At 37.1% G+C, this 22,916-nt stretch overlaps 1 protein-coding gene across 13 annotated transcripts in view; it reads right to left on the reverse strand.

Moving 5' to 3' along the window:
* ASH1L (ASH1 like histone lysine methyltransferase) overlaps positions 1-22,916 on the reverse strand; it is a 203,321-nt gene that overhangs the window by 59,358 nt on the left and 121,047 nt on the right. For all 13 annotated transcript variants that reach the window (XR_009052519.1, XM_057725905.1, XM_057725915.1 and 10 more), the window contains one exon: positions 632-726. Coding sequence is in view for 12 of the 13 variants with exons in the window: in XM_057725905.1 (XP_057581888.1) it covers positions 632-726 (95 nt within the window). In the remaining variant the exon portion in view is untranslated. The remainder of the gene's footprint in view (positions 1-631; positions 727-22,916) is intronic.

The following is a 22,916-nucleotide window of genomic DNA, read 5'->3' on the forward strand; positions in this document are numbered from 1 at the left end:
GCAACTAAGTCCGTGCACCACAACTACTGAGCTTGCACTCTAGAGCCTGAGAGCCACAACTACTGAGCCCACATGCCACAATTACTGAAGCCCATGTGCCCACAGCCCATGCTCCGCAAGAAGAGAAGCCGCTGCAATGAAAACTCCACGAACTGCAATGAAGAATAGCCCTGACATGGCAACTAGAGAAAGCCACGTGCAGCAACAAACACCCAACACAGCCAATAAATAAATAAATTTATTAAAAAAATTTTTTTAAGCATATAAATGATGAGAAAAAGCAGTGGGCCCTTTTCCTTTGATTATTATACATCTACAAATCATCTCCCTTTGAACACAGAACACATTTGAAACTGAAGTAATGAACAGTCGGATTTTCCTAGATGACTTACTTAGAGAATCAAATGTTACAGATATAGTATAGTTTATTGAAACTCTATGGAATACATTTACGTCATTCTGACCCCTAGATGGCAAGAGTTTGCAAAATTCTTCAGAGTGACTATAAATTAAATGGTAAATACTTGACCTCACTGGAGATGCAGAAATAATAAGAACTCAAAGACATTTCACCTAAACTCAAGAAATACCATTTCTCCTCAGCAATATATTGTGTGTACTGAGTACTCACCAACATGAATGGGGGCTGGGAATAATCCATACTCGTGCTCGCCAGGAGTGTATTCCAGCTTCTCTTTCTTTAACTGGATCAGTCGGCTCTTTGGGCTGTGATTAGAAAAGAATGGAAAACAGTCAGAGGCAATGAAATTTCCTTTTGAGGTAAAACATAGAAAAAAAATCACTCTATAGAGTACTGTATTTGTTTTAGTGGTGATCATTTTGTAATGTATAGAAATATCGAATCACTATGTTGTACACCTGGAACTAATATCGTGTTGTGGGTCAATTATACTCAATTTAAGAAAATGCAATACTATTTTGAGTTAAACACCACCTTTCTAAATATAATAAGTAATGAACTTGGCTTCACAGTAATTTATGCAAAAATACTGGGTGGCTTTAGTTAAAAAATTAAACATTAAAAACATTAAAAATGTAATCCAATTGAGCTATAGATGAGATTTCATAAAGTTGCAAAAATTCCAATCTCACAACTTAGATGATACTTTTGAAAAAGTGTATGTACAAAAACAAAAGTATGTTATTTTTCTATAATTTTGAGCATGAACTAGTCACCTCATGTGACTCTCCTAATAAGGGACAGAAAATTAACAATAACAAATGGTTTATGTGCATGAACTATTCTGTGTGACTTCTACATGTCAAAAATAGTTGATTTTTATATATATATTATATATATATATGGTTTGTAAATAAAATTGTGACTCGGGAAAAAAAGGAGCGTTTGTTTTTAACAGTGACTTAAATCTTAAATGCATACTTTTTGGGGGGAGGGATACTAAGTATTTTCATATATTTTTAAAATCTAAATTTCTGAAATTGTCTTTTAGGAATTATACATAAGAGAGAGCCTCATTAACCTTCTCCAACAGTTTTTTTTGCAGAAGGAACCTAAATTTCAGATCTGATCATAATGACTGCCTTATACCTGGTTAATGGCTTAGTTTATAAAATACTTTCACATATTATCATTTATGTCAATCCTGTGAAGTAGGTAAGAAATGTTAGCTCTAGTTTACAGATTTGAAAACACATGCTCTACAAGGCTAACTGACTTGCTTTAATTTTAGTAGCTGGTAAGGAGATTCAGGGTGAAAACCTCAGTTTCTTGCTAAACTCCTACTCATCTACTATTCTTTTTATTCTATTCTACCATGTCCCATTGGCTTTTACCTCTTCCACTCATCTTACTGGGTCTGTGTTCCTGAAGTTTGTTATGAGATCAAACTCTCAAGAGATTTCACAGATACATAAAAGGAAGGGAAAAAAAGAAGGGAGGAAAAAGGAAATGAGAAAAAGAGGAGAGCTTCATTCAGTCAACTCTGATTTTATTTTGGCCTAAACTTCCAGTAAATAAGGGAAGGTGAATATATTTCTCTCATGAATGGCGACATACTACCTTTCAAAAAACAAGTCTAGTCTATTATATCTTGTAACAAGTAGGTATGCTAATATACACTTTGCAGATGAGAAAATTGAGGTCCAAAGAAGTAGTTATTTGTAGAACCTGCAGTTCTTATTTGAAGATTGGCTCTTTCTAGTGGATCATTCTTTTATTTATTCAACAATTACTGAGCACTTATTAAGTCCAGGCCCTGTTCCAAGTGCTAAGAAACAGTGGGGAATAAAATAGTTTACTTGGGAAGACATACAATAAGGAGATAAGAAAAACTAAGAAAAAAGGAAAAAAAAAAAACCCAGAAAATAATAAATGCTAGGCAAATAATTAAAATGTGATGAATAGCAAGAAATTTGGGAAGGTCTTTCTAAGGGAAAGTGACGATAAGCTAAAATGTAAATGTTACTGATGCTCAGGAGAGGATCTGGGAAATGGAGGAAGATCAGGCAGTGGAATGAGCTGGTATAAGACGAAGTGAGAGAGTAGCATAGACATATATACATTACCAACTGTAAAATAGATAGCTAGTGGGAAGCTGCTGTATAACAAAGGGAGATCAACTCGATGATGGGTGATGCCTAAGAGGGCCAGGACAGGGAGGGTGGGAGAGATTCGCGGGAGGGAGGGGATATGGGGATATATGTATAAACACAGCTGATTCACTTTGGTGTAACTCAAAAGCTGGTACATGAGTGCAAAGCAATTATATTCCAATAAAGAGCTTAAAAAAAAAGACAAAAGTTGAAATGAAATTGGAGAATTTTTAAATAAAAGGGGGCTGAAGCAGTCCAGGTGAAGTAAGAAACTAGGTCATGTAAAGTTTAAAGGCAGTGGTAAGGAGTTTGGGGAACAGTTACAAAGAAGGAAAGAAAAGATACTAGACTGTTCTATTTATATCTAAAGATCACTTTTCTCATTTTAAAAAAGTGACCCAAAAAAATGATTGTGAACAGAAAGATGACTTTTTAAACAAATTGAAAACTATATTTCTTCATCATCAAAGTCAAACAGATCAAGAAAACAACTGTGCCTAGAACAAAGCACTCTGCATGAAAAAAAATTTGGTCTACACTTTATTAGATTCAAGACATAGCCAAATTAATTAAAGAGATAAAGTTTTATTTAGCTAACATGGGAATGGAAGCAAAATTGATATTCTACCCTGGTGCCAACAGGGTAAGCAAGCATACAAGGAACAGTGGTCATGAAAGAAAATACCTGGCACCCTGGAGTGAAGAGACAAGAAAAACCACAAAAAATTTCAGGGTCACCTGCATAGTTTTACTCCCTCAAGTAAATGAAACCTTGAATACATCCCATCAATTACTGACTCTGTAAAAAAAATCAAATTTATCCTTATATTTTGTAATCTAAGACGTATGACATCATTACGGATATGATAATCATGTGAGAAAGTGTTTTCCTAGTTCTTAGCCACATCTGATTTTGGTTCTAATTTAGACATAAACACTTATTTCCCTCTTGGTTACAACAACATAGAAAGCTCTCTCATTGTTTAAAATACTCTGTGCCGTGTGAGCTCTGAGGAGTGGTATGTTAAAAGAGACAACTTGGTTGTCTCTGTCAGTTTGTCTTGGAGATTCTGAACATTCCTGGCATCTTCTGTGGTATTCATTTGTGTGCCACTATCAGTTCAAATCACATCAGAAAATCTTTATACCTGTAGGAATGAAGCCATTTCAGATACAGAACTGCCATAACTTACAGTAGGCTGGATGGTTAAGTTGCTGCGATAGCTTTTCCTCTGGCCTATGGCTGAAATTGCAAAAATGAGACTACTAGTTCTATGTATAAGAGTGTAAATGAAAAAAACTCTTTTACCTTTATTGTCAAAAGAAGTTGGTTTGCCTTTCATAGTGTTCTATTTATAAATGTAACCCATTCAGTATTTGCAGCCAGCTTTCTGACAAATTAGTTTTAATAATTTATCATTTGGATGTGAGGATATCTAATTCAAACAGGCAAATCCACCATCATATGGGAAAAAAATATATGCATATTTTAAAAAAATAGAAAAAGTGTTACTAATAATCATGGCTAATTGCTATTATGTTTATCTTAAATTCTGTCTACAATCATTTCTTGGTTTTAGGCATTTATCATCCTATTTTCAAATCCTGTCATCTCTAATCTAGGCCCCAAAGTCAAAATAATAAAACCAGGAAGATGGTTTTTTTTAATTTATTTTTAAAATAATTAATTAATTAATTTAGGCTGTGCTTCGTTGCGGCAAGCACGATCTTCATTGTGGCATGCAGGATCTTTTAGCTGTGGCATGCAGGCTCACAGTTGGGGCATGCGGGCTTCTTAGTTGTGGCATGCATGTGGAATCTAGTTCCCCGACCAGGAATCGAACCTGGGCCCCTGCGTTGGAAGCACAGAGTCTTACCCACTGGAATACCAGGGAATGTCTTTTTATTTTATTTTTTCTTAGCTGTGCTGGCTCTTTGTTGCCGTGTGCGGGCTTTCTCTAGTTGTGGTGAGAAAAGGCTTCTCTTTGTTGTGGTGCATGGGCTTCTCAGTGTGGTGGCTTCTCTTGTTGCAGAGCACAGGCTCTAGAGAGCAGGTTCAGTAGTTGCAGCACATGGGCTTCATTGCTCTGTGGCAGGTGGGATCTTCCAGGACCAGGGATAGAATCTGCCCTGCATTGGCAGATGGATTCTTAACCACTGTGCTACCGGGGAATTCCCTAATATGTCTTTTATACTCAAACTATCTTAGAAGTTTCCTAGACAGCTGGTAAGTCAAACCAAGGACTATACTCCCACACTTTATTTTTTTGCCACACTGTGCGACATGCGGAACTTCCCTGACCAGGGATCAAACCTGCACGCCCTGTAGTGGAAACAAGGAATCTTAACCACTGCACCACCAGGGATGTCCCTCACACTTTAAAAAAAGTGGGAATGAGGGGATTTCTGGCAGACTCCAGACTATAAGACTAACAGTGAACACATCACTATTCTCAGAGCTGTCCTGTTTGTCAAAGTAACAGTATGAGGAGAATCTACAAATCAAAAAGAAGTTCAAGTTCCCTAGGTTAATTAAATGTAAGTAATATTTTACTAATGTGAATATGTTTTAGTTGTTGTGTACTTTTATTAAATTAAAAATTTTAATTTTTGGCTACATTGGGTCTTCGTTGCTGCATGCAGGCTTTCTCTAGTTGTGGTGAGTGGGGGCTATTCTTCATTGCAGTGAGCTGGCTTCTCATTTTGGTGGCTTTCTTATTGCGGAGCACAGGCGCTAGGTGGGTGGGCCCCAGGGCACACATGCTTCAGTAGTTGTGGCACACAAGCTTAGCTGCTCCACAGCATGTGGGATCTTCCAGGACCAGGGATCGAACCTGTGTTCCCTGCACTGGCAGACAGATTCTTAACCACTGCGTCAGCAGGGAAGTCTCCCATTGTGTACTTCTAATGTTGGAGAAATGTACACTAACATTCCTATACTGGATTGGATAGTAACTGTCAAAAACTTTATCCTTTTTACCAATAAGTCTTTTTTTCTCCCTAAGTTTGAAATCCTTGTCAGTTGGTGACAATCATAACATACATTTTATTGGACGCATTAGAACATATGGAGAATTGTTAGTGCCTTAAGTTTCTATAATGTTTTCATTCTCCACGCAATTATTGGGTAAATCTTTATGATTGAGGCTGCTGGAAGAAATATCAAAAAAACTCTCAATAAATGACTATCTCAGTTATTTTTGACTAATGATACTACTGGTGATAGGATTATGGGTACAGATTTCCTTGTACAAACAGCATCATCTTAAACAGATACTTGCTAGATGGTATAAAGGGTCAGAGTTAGGATTTCCAGAAAACTTTTAGCCAGGAAATAAATGATTTTGTGAAAGCAGACTACTTAACTCAAGACCAGCAAAATAAGAATTACATTAGGACTACAAAATTGACTGAATTGTAGTAAATATTATATTTTAATGAGTGTATAATAAAGACCTTTCCTTTCTTCTTAATCATTCTATATAACCCTGAAGATATTAGGCTATCCTTGTATAACTGGAATTAAATACTCTTTAACTGGTATATTGTTCCAAATGCCTTAAGTTAAGAAAAAAAATCCTGTAAATGTTGTTAATGTAAGTTATAAGCCTACCGTAAAAATTAATAAAATTTGTTTAAAAAAAAAGATACATGCTGATTGGTCTAACCTAAAAAATTGTTCACAATATTATATACACAGGCACACCTTACCTTGTTTTACTGTACTTTGCAGATACTATGTTTTGTTTTTTTTCTCACAAATTCAGAGTTTGTGGCAATCCTGCTTGGAGCAAGTCTATGGCACCATTTTTGCAAGAGCATTCTCTCACTTCATGTCTCTGTGTCACATTTTGGTAATTCTTACACAATTTCAAACTTTTTCATTATTATTATATCTCTGATTAGTGATCATTGATGTTACTATTATAATTGTTCTGGGACGCCTCAAACCATGCCCATGTAAGAGAGTGAACTTTATAAATGCTGTGTGTGTTCTGACTACTCTACCAGGCTGCCATCCCCCGCCCCCCATCTCTCTCCCTCCCCTCCCCCCCCCAACCCCTGTCTCTGTCCCTTTCCTCAGGCCTCCCTAATCCCTGAGACACAGCAATATTGTAATTGGGCCAACTGATAACCCTACAGTGGCCTCTAAGTGTTCAAGTGAAAGGAAGAGTCACATGACTCTCACTTTAAATCAAAACCTAGAAATCATTAAGCCTAGTGGAGGAAGGCGTGTCTAAAGCCGAGACAGCCTGAAATAGGCCTCTTGTACCAAACAGATAGCCAAGTTGTGAACGCAAAGGAAAAGTTCTTGAAGGAAATTAAAAGTGCTGCTCCAGTGAACACACAAATGATAAGAAAGTAAAACAGCCCTATTGCTGACGTGGAGAAAGTTTGAGTGGTCTGGATGCAAGGTCAATCGGCCACACCACTCCCTTAAGCCAAAGCCTAATCCAGAGCAAGGCCCTAACTCTCTTCAGTTCTGTGAAGGCTGAGAGATGTGAAGCAGCTGCAGAAGAAAAATGTGAAGCAGCTGCAGAAGAAAAATCTGAAGCTAGCAGAGGTTGGTTCTGAGGTTCAAGGGAAGGAGCCATCTCTATAACATCAATCACAAGGTGAAGCAGCCAGTGCTGACCTAGTAGAAGCTGTAGCAAGTTATCCAGAAGGTCCAGCTCAGATCATTAGTGAAGGTGGCTCCACTAAACAGCAGATTTTCAGTGTAGATGAAACAGCCTTTTACTGGAAGAAGGTACCATCTAGGACTTTCACAGCTACAGAGGAGAAGTCAGTGCCTGGCTTCAGAGCTTCAAAAGACAGGCTGATTCTCTCTTGTTAGGGGCAAATGCAGCTGGTGACTTTAAGTTGAAGCCAATGCTCATTTACCATTCCGGAAGTCCTAGGACCCTTCCAAATTATGCTAAATCTACTCTGCCTGTGCTCTTTTAAATGGAACAACAAAGCCTGGATGACAGCCCATCTGTTGACAACATGGTTTAATATTTTAAGCCCACTGTTGAGACCTACTGCTCAGGAAGAAAGATTCCTTTCAAAATATTACTGCTCATTAACAATGCACCTGGTCACCCAAGAGCTCTGATGGAGATGTGCAACAAGATGCATGCTGTTTTTATGTCTGCTAGCACAGCATCCACTCTGCAACCCATGCATCAAGGAGTAATTTCCACATTCAAGTCTTATTGTTTAAGAAATACATTTCATAAGGCTACAGCTGCCACAGATAGTGATTCCTCTGATGAATCTGGGCAAAGGAAATTGAAAATCTTGTGGAAAAGATTCTAGATGCCATTAAGAACATTTGTGGTTCACGGGAGGAGGTCAAAAAAACATCAACGTTAACAGGAGTTTGGAAGTTTCCAACCCTCACGGATGACTTGGAGGGATTCAAGACTTCAGTGTAGGAAGTAACTGCAGATGTGGTGGAAACAGCAACAGAACTAGAATTAGGGGAGCCCAAAGGTGTGACTGAACCGCTGCAACCTTGTGGCAAAATTTTCACGGATGAGGAGTTGCTACTCGTGGGTGAGCAAAGAAAGTGGCTTCTTGAGATGAAATCTACTCCTGGTGAAGATGCTGGGAAGATTTTGTTGAAATGGTGACAAATGATTTAGAATATTACATAAACTTAGTTGCTAAGGCAGTGGCAGCAGCAGGGTTTGAGAGGACTGACTCCAATTTTGAAAGAAGTTCTGTGGGTAAAATACTATCAAAGAGCACTCTATGAAGAAAAAAAAAAAAAAGAAGAGTATTGCATGTTACAGAGAAATCGTGAAAGGAAGAACCAAAGATGCGGCAAACTGCTACTGCCTCAGCTGCCACGCTTATCAGTCAGCAGCCATCAGCATCAAGGCAAGATCCTCCATCAGCAAAAAGATTAGAACTTGCTGAAGACTCAGAGATGATGGTTACTATTTTTTTTGACAATAAAGTAACTGTACTTTTAATTCAGGTATGTACATTTTTTAAAACACATAATATTATTTACTGCGTACTAAATAGACTACATTATACTGTAAACATAACTTTTTTATGCACTGGGAAACCCTCTGTGTGACTCCCTTTATTGCAACATTCACTTTACTGCAGTGATCTGGTACTGAACCTACAGTGTCTCTGAGGTATGCCTGTATATATGATGTAAAGTGCTTTTTACGTTCCAGTTTAGAAAAACAACTCATTTTCTTCCCTATGTGAGAAAAACCCAGTTCTTCCCTACTGTTAAGTTTCTTTCCTGTTTATGCACTTACTTTCATACACAACACTTGACTTCTGACACCTTTGGTCATCAAATGTGTGGAAGTCTTTCAGGACGCCAACCAATTCTCTTTACACTAGCTGGGTGTCCTAAAATTTAACTCAATTCTAATGCTGTCTACCTGGAGACACTGTTAGATCCCACAGTTTAAGGGCTCAATCCCACAATACTGCCTCCACTCTACTTCAGATGTCCACTGAAAACAGTAAGTCCCCAGGTTACCCACAACTTATGTCCTACAAATTGGAGGTCCCCATTACTCCCTCTCTCAGGTCTGATTAATTTGCTACAGCCGGTCACTGGTCAAAGAACTTAGGGAAACACTTACTTAGGTTTACCAGCTTATCACAGGATGTAATAAAGGATATAGGTGAACATCCAGATGGAAGAGATGCATAGCCAAGATATGTGGGAAGAGGTGCAGAGCATCCATGACCTCTCTGGGTTTGTCACTATCTTTGTACCTCCAATTGTTCACCAATCTGGAAGTTCTCTGAACTCTGTACTATTGGGATTTTACATGAGCCTTTCCTTCTTTCTTTTTTTAATAAATTTATTCATTCATTCATTCATTTATTTATTTATTTATTTATTTATTTAATTGGCTGTGTTGGGTCTTCGTTGCTGCACACGGGCTTTCTCTAGTTGCGGCGAGTGGGGGCTACTCTTCTTGTGGTGCACGGGCTTCTCACTGAGGTGGCCTCTCTTGTTGCAGAGCATGGGCTCCAGGCGTGTGGGCTTCAGCAGTTGCGGCACATGGGCTCAACAGTTGTGGCTCATGGGCTCTAGAGAGCAGGCTCAATAGTTGTGGTGCACGGGCTTAGCTGCTCCACAGCATGTGGTATCTTCCTGGGGCAGGGATCGAACCCGTGTCCCCTGCATTGGCAGGCGGATTCTTACCCACTGCTCCACCTAGGAAGTCCTACATGAGGCTTTCTAACATAGGCATGACCAATTACTAACTCAAATTTCCAGGCCCCCACCCTTTTCCAGAGGATGGTGTGATGGGGCTGAAAATGCCAAGTTTCTAATCATGGTTTGGTCTTTCTGATGACCAAGGGCCATTCAGGAAGCAGCCCACCCTGAGATGCCTTTTTAGAAAAAAAAAAAATATGCTCATAGTGTTCTTATCACTTAGGAATTTACAAGGGTTTTAGGAGCCCTGTGTCAGGGATGGAGTCAAAGACAAACATTAGAACAAGAGATGCTCCTAAATTTTCCTATCCCTTAGGAAATTATAAGGATTTTAGGAGTTTTGTACCAGAAACTGGGGGCACAGACCAACAAAAATATTTTCTATTACCTCACGGTTTCTATACTTCTTATGACCATGTAGTTAAATTATGTAGGTTCAATATGGTATACAGTTGGATAAACCAAATTTGTAACCATGAAGAATCTTATTTAATTTTATATGACAAGATCACTAATAAGGGAAAGGAGTATACTTCATAAGCATAAATGATATCTATAAAGTCCTCTCAGGAAACTGGCCTGCTATTTATTCTATGACTTATGGAATCCCATAATTTAAAATGGGTAAGTAATGTCACTCTTGGCAGGTCGGGAACACAGATAAATAGAGGGATTTTAGAGTAAGAGGATTTTCCTGCAGTTATAGATCTTCCCTGTGAAACTTGAGAGAGGACAGTTGGAAGGCTTTTGGTTCCTCATCTTGGTAGGTGAGTTGATAAGGGCAATAAAATATTTTGGCATAAAAGTAAATAAAAACTTTTACAAAGGTTTCCAACCAATAGCTGATTCTGAAGCTTTAGAAGCACGTTACTCTAGTTGTTGTAATCATACTATAAGGAGATTTTTGCACATTAATTAATATTGTATTGTATATATTAATCAATATATGTGGGGACTCCCCTGGTGGCACAGTGGTTAAGAATCCACCTCCCAACGCAGGGGACACAGGTTCGAGCCCTGGTCCAGGAAGATCCCACAGGCCGCAGAGCAACTAAGCCCGTAGCCACAACTAATGAGCCTGTGCTCTAGAGCCCATGAGCCCCAACTACTGAGGCCCTCATGCCACAACTACTGAAGCCCGCATGCCTAGAGCCTGTGCTCCGCAACAGGAGAAGCAACTGCAATGAGAAGCCTGACCACCGCCACTGCTAGCAGCAACTAGAGGAAGCTTACGCACAGCAACAAACACCCAACACAGCCAAAAATAAATAAATTTAAAAAATCAATATATGTAAATAAAACTGGCCTTATTTTACATCAAATTAATACACTTAATCAGAAATCACTAAATGAGTGTATGTGGTGACCAAACTGGATTCATTCCAGAGTCACAAGGGTGGTTCAACATATTCCAATCAAGAAAAGATAAAAATCACATGATCATCTCAATAGATGCAGAAAAAGCATTCAGTAAAATTCAACAACCATTCATGAAAAAACTCTTACCAAAGTGGGTACAGAGAGAACATACCAACATAATAAAAGCTATTTATGACAAACCCAGAGTTAATATAATACTCAACAGTGAAAAGCTGAAAGCCTTACCACTATAATGTGTAACAAGACAAAGACGCCCACTCTTACCACTTCTCTTCAACATAGTATTGGAAGTCTTAGCTACAGCAATCAGACAAGAAAAAGAAATAAAAAATATTTAAATTGGTAAAATTGTCATTAGATGCAGACGACACAGGGACTTCCCTGGTGGTGCAGTGCTTACAAATCCACCTGCAAATGCAGGGGGCATGGGTTTGATCCTTGGTTTGGGAAGATCCCACATGCTGTGGAGCAGCTAAGCAGTGCACCACAACTACTGAGCCTGAGCTCTAGAGCCCTTGAATCACAACTACTGAGCCCATGTGCTGCAACTACTGAGCCTACGTGCCACACTGCTGAAGCCTGCATGCCTAGAGCGTGTGCTATGCAACAAGAGAAGCCACTGCATTGCAACGAAGAGTATCCCCTGCTTGCCACAACTAGAGAAAGCCCTCATGCAGCAATGAAGACCCAATGCAGCCGAAAAATAAAATAATCAATTAGTTAATTTAGGGAAAAACTCATTAAAAAAATGTAGATGACATGCTGCTATATATAGGAAACCCTAAAGACTCCACACAAAAACTACTAAAACTGGTAAGTGAATTCAGCAAGGTGGCAGGATACAAGAATTTCCAAAATACACAAACAGCTCACACAACTCAATAACAAAAAAACAAACAACCCCCCAAAAATGGGCAGTAGACCTAAACAGACATTTCTCCAAAGACATACAGATGGCCAATAGGCACATAAAAGATGTTTATCATTGCTAATTATTAGAGAAACACAAATCAAAACTACAATAAGGTACCACCTCATATGGGTCAGAATGGCCATAAACAAAGTCTACAAACAATAAATGTTGGGGAGGGTGTGGAGAAAAGGGAACCCTCTTACACTGTTGGTGGGAATGTAAATTGGTAAAACCACTGTGGAAAACAGAATGGCGATGCCTTAAAAAACTAAAAACAGAGTTGCCATATGATCCAGCAATTCCACTCCTGGGCATATATCCATAGAAAAGTATAATTCGGAAAGATACATGCTATGTTCATGGCAGCAACATTTTCAATAGTCAAGACATGGAAACAACCTAAATGTCCACTGGCAGATGAATGGATAAAGATGTGGTACATATAAACAATGGAGTACTACTCAGCCATAAAAAAATGAAATAATGCCATTTGTCGCAACATGGATGCAACTAGAGATTATCATACTAAGTGAAGTCAGTCAGAAAGAGAAAGACAAATACCATATAATATCACTTATGTGTGGAATCTAAAATACGACACAAATGAACATATCTACGTAACAAAAGCAGACTCACAGACACAGAGAACAGACTGGTTGCCAAGGGTGTGGGGGTGGGGGAGGGAAGGATTGAGAGTTTGGGATTAGCATATGCAAATTAGTAAATATAGGATGGATCAACAACAAGGTCCTACCATATATATAGCACAAAGAAATATATTTAATACCCTGTGATAAGCCATAATGGAAAAGAATATGAAAAAGTACACACAACGTATCACTGAGTCACTGCTGTACAGCAAAACTTAACACAACACTGTAAATCAAATGTGTATACCTCTATTAAAAAATTTATGTGGTAAAATATCTACCTTAGAGGTAGAGACTTAACTACAAAGAGGAACTGAGAAAGTAAAACAGATACCCCCATAATAGCTAGTTTGTAACAGCTATCTCCCTAATTTTTGCAATGCTGATGTTTGAAGAGATTTACTGTTATGATCTCTGTGAATATGATAATCACGTGAGAAAACTGCTGCTTTTTCCCAGCAAGAACAGACAAATGTATATTTAGTACTCTTGTATATGGGTTTCACTGAAAAACCTATTGTATTTTTCATGCGAAGAGTACTTAAAAATTTTTTTTTTATTGGGGTATGGTTGATTTACAATGTTGTGTTAGTTTCAGGTGTAAGGCAAAGTGAATCTGTTATATATACACATATATCCACTCATTTTTAGATTCTTTTCCCATATAAGCCATCACAGAGTACTGAGTAGAGTTCTCTGTGCTATACAGTAGGTCCTTATTAGTTATCCATTTTATATATCATAGTGTGTATGTGTCATTCCCAATCTTTCAATTTATCTCCCTCCTCCCTCATCCCCTGGTAACCATAAGTTTATTTTCTACATCTGTAACTCTACTTCTGTTTTGTAGATAAGTTCATTTGTAGCCTTTTGTTAGATTCCACGTATAAGTGATATCACATGATATTTGTCTTTCTCTGTCTGACTTACTTCACTCAGTATGACAATCTCTAGGTCCATCCATGTTGCTGCAAATGGTACTATTTCACTCTTTTTTATGGCTGAGTCATATTCCATTGTAAATATGTATCACATCTTCTTTATCCATTCCTCTGTTGATGGACATTTAGGTTGCTTCCATGTCCTGGCTATTGTAAAAAGTGATGCAATGAACATTGGGGTGCATGTATTTTTTCGCATTATGATATTCGCCAGATATATGCCCAGGAGTGGGATTGCTGGATAGTACAGTAGCTTTATTTTTAGTTTTTAAAGGAATCTCCATGCTGTTCTCTGTAGTGGCTGTACCAGTTTACATTCCCATCAACAGTGTAATCTCTTGCATTTTCTTGCATTCCTATACACCTAACAATGAAAGATCAGAAAGAGAAATCAAAGAAACAATCTCATTTACCATCACAACAAAAATAAAATGCCTAGGAATAAACCTACCTAAGAAGGCAATAGAGCTGTACTCGGAAAACTATAAGATACTGACAAAAGAAACAGAAGATGACACAAACAGATGGAAAGACAGAACATGTTCTTGGATTGGAACAATGTATATTCTGAAAATGACTATACTACCCAAAGTAATCTACAGATTCAATGCAACCCCTATCAAATTACCAATGGCATTTTTCACAGAATTAAAACAAAATATGTTACAATTTGTATGGAAACACAAAGACCATAAATAGCCAAAGCAATCTTAAGGAAGAAAAACAGAGCTGGAGAAATCAGGCTCCCTGACTTCAGACTATATTACAAAGCCACAGTCATCAAAACAGTATGGTACTACCAAGTGGGCAAAGCGGGGAGGGTTGGCGGGAAATGAATTGGGAGACTGGGATTGCCATATATACATTACTAATAAGAAAAAAAAAATTGTACACTCTAAATATATGCAGTTTATTGTATGTTAACTGTATCTCAATAAAAGTTCTTTAAAAAAAAAAACCAGTATGGTTTTGGCACAAGAATACTTCTTTTAAAGTCTGGATTTGTGGGCTTCCCAGGTGGCGCAGTGGTTAAGAATCCGCCTGCCAATGCAGAGGACATGGGTTCGATCCCTGCTCCAGGAAGATCCCACATGCCATGGAGCAACTAAGTCCGTGCGCCAAAAAAACAAAAACAAACAAAAAAAAAACAGTTAAAGTCTGGATTTGTTTGCAAAACTTTTTATGGAATTTTATATGTATATTTTGTCTCTAGTCTTCCTTTAACAAAGATAAGCTGCTTTAAGCTTATTTATTTATTTTTATAAATTTATTTATTTATTTATTTATTTATTGGCTGTGTTGGGTCTTCGTTGCTGCACATGGGCCCTCCCCAGTCGCAGCAAGCGAGGGCCACTCCTCACTGTGGTGCGCGGGCTTCTCATTGTGGTGGCCTCTCTTGTTGCAGAGCATGGGCTCCATAGTTGTGGCACACAGGCTTAGTTGCTCCATGGCATGTGGTATCCTCCTGGGGCAGGGATTGAACCTGTGTCCCCCGCATTGGCAGGCGGACTCCTACCCACTGTGCCACCTAGGAAGTCCAAGCTTATTTTTTTGTTGTTGTTGGTTGATTATAGAAATGACTCATAGAATAAGTTCTAAATGCTAATGGATTAGGTAGACATTGTTCATTGTAAATGGCTGAGAAACAATTTGGGAACAAACTCATAGATTAGAACATGCACGTAAAGTTTTAAGTCTTTGGTGCAAATGCAGCTTCCACAGTGTAGCTGGAATTCAAAAATCAAATGAAAGACTTTCCTAGCAATCTGCACCATATTTTCAGTGAATAGACAGCCATTAAAATTCTAAATAAGATTCTACACTCTTTGTTACATTAGCTAAAGATAATATTACTAAAACATTAAAACACAAAACAAGGTCAAGCAGAGTAGACTTTTCATCAAAGACAAAATGGACGAAGATTAAACATGGGAAATCACTTGCAAATTCCTAAATATAAATACTGGAGAACTAAGAAATCAAAAGCTATAATTGCCATGATACTATTCATAAATATAGCTAAACATGTTAATAGTCACTCACATGAAAACTATAAACTAATCACTCACATATGAGAACTATGAACTAAAAAGGCAATGAATGATATAGAGTTGTTGGAAAGAAAAAAATTAGCTGGATTTATAGGTGATCCTTAAGAAATAATATATTGTTCTTCTAAATTCTTTCACCTGGATTCAAGAAAGAAAAGAAACTTAGTGTGGTATATATCACAAAATCAGAGTACATGTTAATTTGGCTATTTCTCATTTCAAACATTATTTCCATACTAACTTGCAACAAAATTGGTATAAACACAATGTTTCAAGTTCATCTTGTGCTTTCCCTGACCCACCCCAAATCAGCCATTTCTCCAAGGAGCTTTAGTTCCTCTCAGTGGGAAATGGTATTTAAAAATCAAACTCTATACACTAAGTATGCTCAAGATTGGTGGGATATCACTGTTTCCAGGACCTTCAGCTAACAGAGCTGGAGAAAAATGGGAATTTCATATGGTTCAACAATAAACAAACAAACAGCTTTGGCAAATGTAGAAATTCATGTAGCAACCATCACCGCAACCAATGTATAAACCATTGCTGTCACTCCTAAAATTCCATGGTGACTTTTAGTCCACCTCAAACCCAGACTAAAGAAAACAGCAACCACCTTTCTTCACTAGGTATTAGTTCACCAAGTCTAGAATTTCATAAAAATGGAGCCATAAAGTATGTACTCTTCTGTATCTGCCCTCTTTTGTACAGTATGTTTTTTAAAATTCATCAATTTTATTGGTATCTCATTTTAGTTTAATTTCATTTCTCTAATAATTACAGACATTAAGCAGGAAAAAAACAATAAACAAACAAACAATGTATGTAGAGGTTCTGGTTCAAGATGGGAGATGAAGGAAGATCCTGAAGTCACCTCCTCTCAGAGTCACACTGAACTTACAGCTATATGCAGAACAATTCCCTCTGAAAGAACCCTAAAAATAGTGGAACAACTCGTACACATTGGGCTAACAAGTAAAAAAAAAAAAAACACATTGAAATGGGTAGGACAGGCTGATCTCATCGCAAACCTCACCCATGGAACAGCAATCCACAATAAGGAGGGCACTCACAACTCCAAGCTTCTCCTCGAGGAGCAAAGGGTTTGAACCCCACATCTGGCACTCCAACTTTTAAGACCTGCACCCAACATATGGGGCCCCAAAACATCTAGCTCTGAAAGCCAATAGGGCTTGTGTCTACGAGACCCAAAAGACTATATAGCAAGCTGAGAAACAGTTCTTAAAGGGCTTGGATGGATTCACCATGGCTAACCTCCCAAGACACTGTGCAGAGGGAGGTGACTGAAACACACCCAGTCTTTCTGTGAAAGATGCCATTTGATTATCTTAAATCTCTGACCTAAGGGGCAGGCAACCAATATAACACACATCTATGCGGGCAGACTAAAATATTCTCCAAAGACTGTGGAGGCTGGTAGGTGCCATCTTTGTATTCTCCCTTTGCCTCACTCTTGGTATCGCGTACAAAGGAGCTTGTGCACATGCCTGGAGCCTTGGTATTTGCAGCTGTCAACTAGGGGACATCCCTTGATCACCTGGCTCCGGTGGACTGCAGGGCTTAGGATCACAGGCCCCATAGCACTGTAACAAACAGAGAAACAGTCCTTAACTAGCTACCCTCCACCCCCACCTCAGGGCACAGAGAAGAGGCAGCAGACAGAAATGCCCAGTCTTTCCATGGAAGAGGCCTATTAGCTTATAATCTTCATAGTTGTGGCCTCAAGGGGTAGGCTTCTAATTGAACACACTGAGGTGGACTTAACAGACGTATACAAAATATTCCATCCCAAAGCAACAAAATATATATTATTCTCAAGCGCACATGGAACATTCTCCAGGACAGATCATATGTTAGGTCACACACACACACAAATCTTAATAAATTTAAGAAGACAAAGTCATATCAAGCATCTTTTCCACCATAATACTATTAAAGTACAAGTTAACTACAAGAGGGGAACTAAAAAAATTCAAGAACATGTGGAGATTAAACAACTATGCTACTCAACAACCAAAGAGTCAATGAAGAAATCAAAAAAGATATAAGAGAAATCTTGAAACAAATGAAAATGCAACATACTAAAACTTATGGGATGCCACAAAAGCAGTTCTAAGAAGGAAGTTCACAGCGATAAATGCCTACATTAACAAACCAAGAAAAATCTCAAATAAGCAACGTAACTTTATAACTCAAGGTACTAGAAAAAGAACATATTAAGGCCAAAGAAGGAAAGAAATAACAAAGATCAGAGTGGAAATCAATGAAATAGAGATTAAAAAGACAAAAGAAAAGATCAATGAAACTAAGAACTGCTTTTCTGAAAAGATAAACAAAATAGACAAAGCTTTAGCTACAGTAACCCAGAAAAAGAGAGGACTCAAGTAAATAAAATGAAAGAGAACATCACAACTGACACCTCAGAAACACAAAAGATCATAAGATACTACTGCAAACAATTACATGCCAATAAACTGGACAACCTGGAAGAAATGGATGAATTCCTAGAAACATACAACCTATCAAGAGTGAATCATGAAAAAAACAGAAAATCTGAGCAGCCTGATAACTAATAAGGAGACTGAATCAGTAATCAAAACCTGCTAACAATAACAACAAAAAAATCCGGGAACAGAGGGCTTCACTGGTGAATTCTACCAAAGAATAAAGCAGAATTAATATAAATCTTTCACAAATATTTCCAAAAACAAAGGAGAAGGAAACACTTCTTGACGCATTTTATGAGGTCAGCATTACCCTGATACCAAAACAACATAAAGACACTATAAGAAAAGAAAATTACAGGCTAATAACCCTGATGAAAACAGATGCAACTGTCCTCAACAAAACATTAGCAAACAAAATTCAACTATATATTAAAAGGATTGTACTTTATGATAAAGTGGAATTTATTCCAGGGATGCAAGGATGGTCTAACATCTGCAAAATCAATGTGATATATCAGAACAACAAAATAAAGGATAAAAATCATGTGATTATTTCCTTAGATGGAGAAAAACCATTTGACAAAATTCAACATGCACTTATGATAAAAATGCTCAACAAAATGGGTAAAAGAATGTACCTTAACATAATAAAGGCCATTTGTGACAAGCCCACAACTAACATCATACTCAATGATGAAAGAATGAAAGCTTTTACTCTAAGATCAGGGACAAGACAAGAATGATCACACTCACCATTTTTACTCAACATAGTACTGAAGGTTACAGAGTTTAGTCAAGAAAAAGAAATAAAAGGCATCAGAATATAAAAGAAAGACATAAAACTATCTCTATTTGCAGATGGATATATGACATATATAAAACCCCAAAAACTCCACCAGAAAACTGTTAGAACTGATTAAGAAATTCAGTAAAATCAAAATTCAAAAATCAGCTGTGTTATACATTAATAATTACCAGAAAGAGAAATTAAGAAAACCATTACATTTGTGATAGCATTGAAAATAATAAAATACCCAGGAATAAATTTAACCAAGGATGTGAAAGATCTGTATCCTGATAACTATAAGAGGCTGATGAAAAAAATATAAGAAAATACAGATAAATGAGAAGATATTTCATGCTCAAGGACTGGAAGAATTAATATTGTTAAAATACCCATAACTACCCAAAACAATCTATAGATTCAGTGCAGTAAAAATAAAATCCCAATGACATTTTTCACAGAAACAAACAATCCTAAAATTTGTATTGAACCACAAAAGACCCTGAATAGTCAAAGCAATCTTAAGAAAGAAGAACAAAGCTGAAGGCATCACACGTCCTGATTTCAAACTATATTATAAAGCTAAAGTAATCAGAACAGTATGATACTGGCACAAAAAAAACAGACACACAGATGGAATATTACTTAGCCATTAAAAAGAAGGAAATCTTGACATTGAGACAATGCAGATGGACCTTGAGAGCATTATGCTAAATGAAATAAGTCAGACAGTGAAAGACAAATACCATATGATCTCACTTATACGTGGATTAAAAAAAAAAACCAAAATAAAAACAACACCAAACTCATAGACACAGAAAATAGACTGATGGCTGCCAGAGGTGGGGAGTGGGGAGGGATGAAATGGTGAAAGTGGTCAAAAGGTGCAAACTTCTAGTTATAAAATAAATAATTCCTGTGGATATAACATATAGTATGTGACTATAGTTAATGATACTGTACTGCATATTTGAACTTAAATGTTCTCATCACAAGAAAAAAAATCTGTAATTATATGTGATAATGGATGTTAACTAGATTTATTGTGGTGATTACTTCACACTATACACATAAATCATTATGGTGTACACCTGAAACATATAATGTTATATATCAATTATACCTCAATAAAAAGTATATAAAATTTAGAAGTCAGAAATATATAAATTTATATATCTATATATTATAGCTATAATTCTAATCCAACGACACATGGCTATTCTTCATCTTCCCCCATTCTATAGTTTTCATCTTTCTTCAAAGAGAACTGTTTCCAACAGCATCAACAGCATATTTACTCATTTGCTCAAATACACAATACACACAAAATAGTTCCTCCCAGTCCTGTTGATTCTCTACCAACATTTTTTTGGTGAGCCTTTTCACACACAGATGGAGTTTAATTGTACCAAAAAACAAAAAATCCTTATGTCCATCACCTAGACTCTAAAATTAGAATTCTGCTTTACCATGTCTCCATCAAAATATGCTCTTCTCTTACCTACTCATCAATGTTTATTTTATTAAAAAATATTTATTTATTTGGCTGTGTTGGGTCTTAGTTGTGGCACACGGGATCTTTGTTACAGTATGAGGGATTGGATCTTCCGTTGCAGCGCACAGGCTTCTCTCTAGTTGTGGTGTGCAGGATCTGTAGTTGTGACTTAGTTGCCCTGTGGCATGTGGGATCTTAGTTCCTGGACCAGGGACTGAACCACATCCCCTGAACTGGAAGGCAGATTCTTAAGCACTGAACCACCAGGGAAGTCCCTGTTTATTTTATTTTTTGAAACAGTGCCAGAAAGTAAGGAAGTATTAAAAAAAAGATGATGGGATCAAACTTGGAAGGGATTGTCACTGGTCAAATCTGGGACAATTTGAGCAAGAAAATGAATAACGACAGTACTGGATTATAATCCATTAAATGAAGTAAGAATCTGTGAGTTCATACTGATAATAAATAATAAGAGTGAAGAGAAAGCGCTTTCTTGTAGTAGAACTTGAATTAATAGCTGTATAAAATGACAGATTTAGAAAATGACCATTTTACACTAATATCAAAGTGATTACTGATTCCGGAAAGAATCAATAACAGATACTAAAACTACTGAGTAAAAGTTTGATATGGAACAAGATATTTAAATTTTTTTCAAAGCATCTCCCCCAATATTACTTATTATGTAGGGAAAACTCTAATTTATCATGAAAAAATCTGGTTGATGTCACAGTGACTGAATGATCAAAGTTAATATCATCAATTACACAATGATATCATGTGCTTCCGGATTTGATTCACTGAGAAGAAAACATTATTTTGTGATATTCCTGATAAAACTGCACAACCTTTCTTCATGAAGAAACATCAGACTCAAATTTAAGAACCTTCTATGAAACAACTCCTCTGTACTCTTAAAAAATGTCAGTATGATGAAAGACTGGATAAGTGTTCCAAATTAAAGGAGAATAAAGACACACGGCAACTAAATGCAATGCATAATTATATACTGGATCCTGAATCACTGCAGAAAAAAACTGTTTTAAAAGACATAATTGACACAATTAGTGAAATTTGATTCTGAACTGTATATTAGACAACAGTATTGTAGTGATGTTAAGATCCTGAAGAAGATGTCCTGGTTCATAGGAAATACATGCTGAAATATTTCTGTGTGGTTAAAATGTCTATAACTTTTTATCAAAAACCTGAGAAAACATATGTTTGTGTGTGTATAAGAGAGAGAGGAGGGCAGGGAGGGAGGTAGAGAAAGAAATGTGGCAGAAATTAACATTTGATGAATCTGGGTGAAAGGTATATAATGCTTTTGTAAAATCTTGCAGATTTCTTTAGGTTATCACCCACCATACATAAAAATAAATAATAAATATATGATATGCTTTGGGAAAATATTAAACAAATTTTTTTTACAATAAATTAATTTATTTTGGTAGTAAAAACTCATTTAGATTAATGTTCGTAACAATAAATTTCTTTAGCACCAAATAACCACAGGAAAAATAGGACCAAAATCATACTGAAAGGTAAAGAAAAATTGTATTGGAGGAGTTAAAACATTGTTTTCGTGGAAAACATAGTAGAACATATTTGTAAAGACTGTTGTGATTTTAATCTCTAAGAGTTCAGGACTAAGACTTAGATGTACTTAAACATAAATGACTTAAAAAAGAACTATGTAAAAGCTTTTTGTAAATGTCAATGGAGGGCTTCCCTGGTAGCACAGTGGTTAAGAATCCGCCTGCCAATGCTGGGGACATGGGTTCGAGCGCTGGTCCAGGAAGATCCCACATGCCGCAGAGCAACTAAGCCCGTGTGCCACAACTACTGAGCCTGTGCTCTAAAGCCCGTGAGCCACAACTTATAAGCCGACGTGCCAAAACTATTGCAGCCCACACGCCTAGAGCCACTGCTCTGCAAAAAGAGAAGCCACTGCAATGAGAAGCCTGCACACCACAACAAAGAGCAGCCCCTGCTCGCCGCAACTAGAGAAAGTCCACGCTCAGTAATGAAGACCCAACACAGCCAATAAATAAAAATAAAAGTTAAAAAAAGTCAAGAGAGTGTACAAATTATAATGTAATAATAGTTGATCATAGAAACAATGTTTCTCATATACATACACAACAAGCTTATTAAGAAAAAATTTGGCATTTACTACATTTGGAATGTCTTTGGTGAATATAAAAAGGATATACAAATAATAATTTCCTCACTTATTTGTTACCAAGTAAGAGGGCAGATGAGGTTTTTAGCAATTAAAATTTTTCTAAGGAAAATTTAAGTCATACATTTTTTAGAAATTCAGGCAGTTGGTTATTTCTTTTGCATAATATAGAAAATGGACTGATCGTTTCAAGGCATATAGGAGGAACAAAGCATACTCACAGCCAAAAGAAGCTTACAGTCTGGTGGAGGAACAAACATGTATGCATATATGCCTAGTTTAAATA

Source organism: Hippopotamus amphibius, chromosome 1 (assembly GCF_030028045.1).
Source record: "Hippopotamus amphibius kiboko isolate mHipAmp2 chromosome 1, mHipAmp2.hap2, whole genome shotgun sequence".
Taxonomy (NCBI): domain Eukaryota; kingdom Metazoa; phylum Chordata; class Mammalia; order Artiodactyla; family Hippopotamidae; genus Hippopotamus; species Hippopotamus amphibius.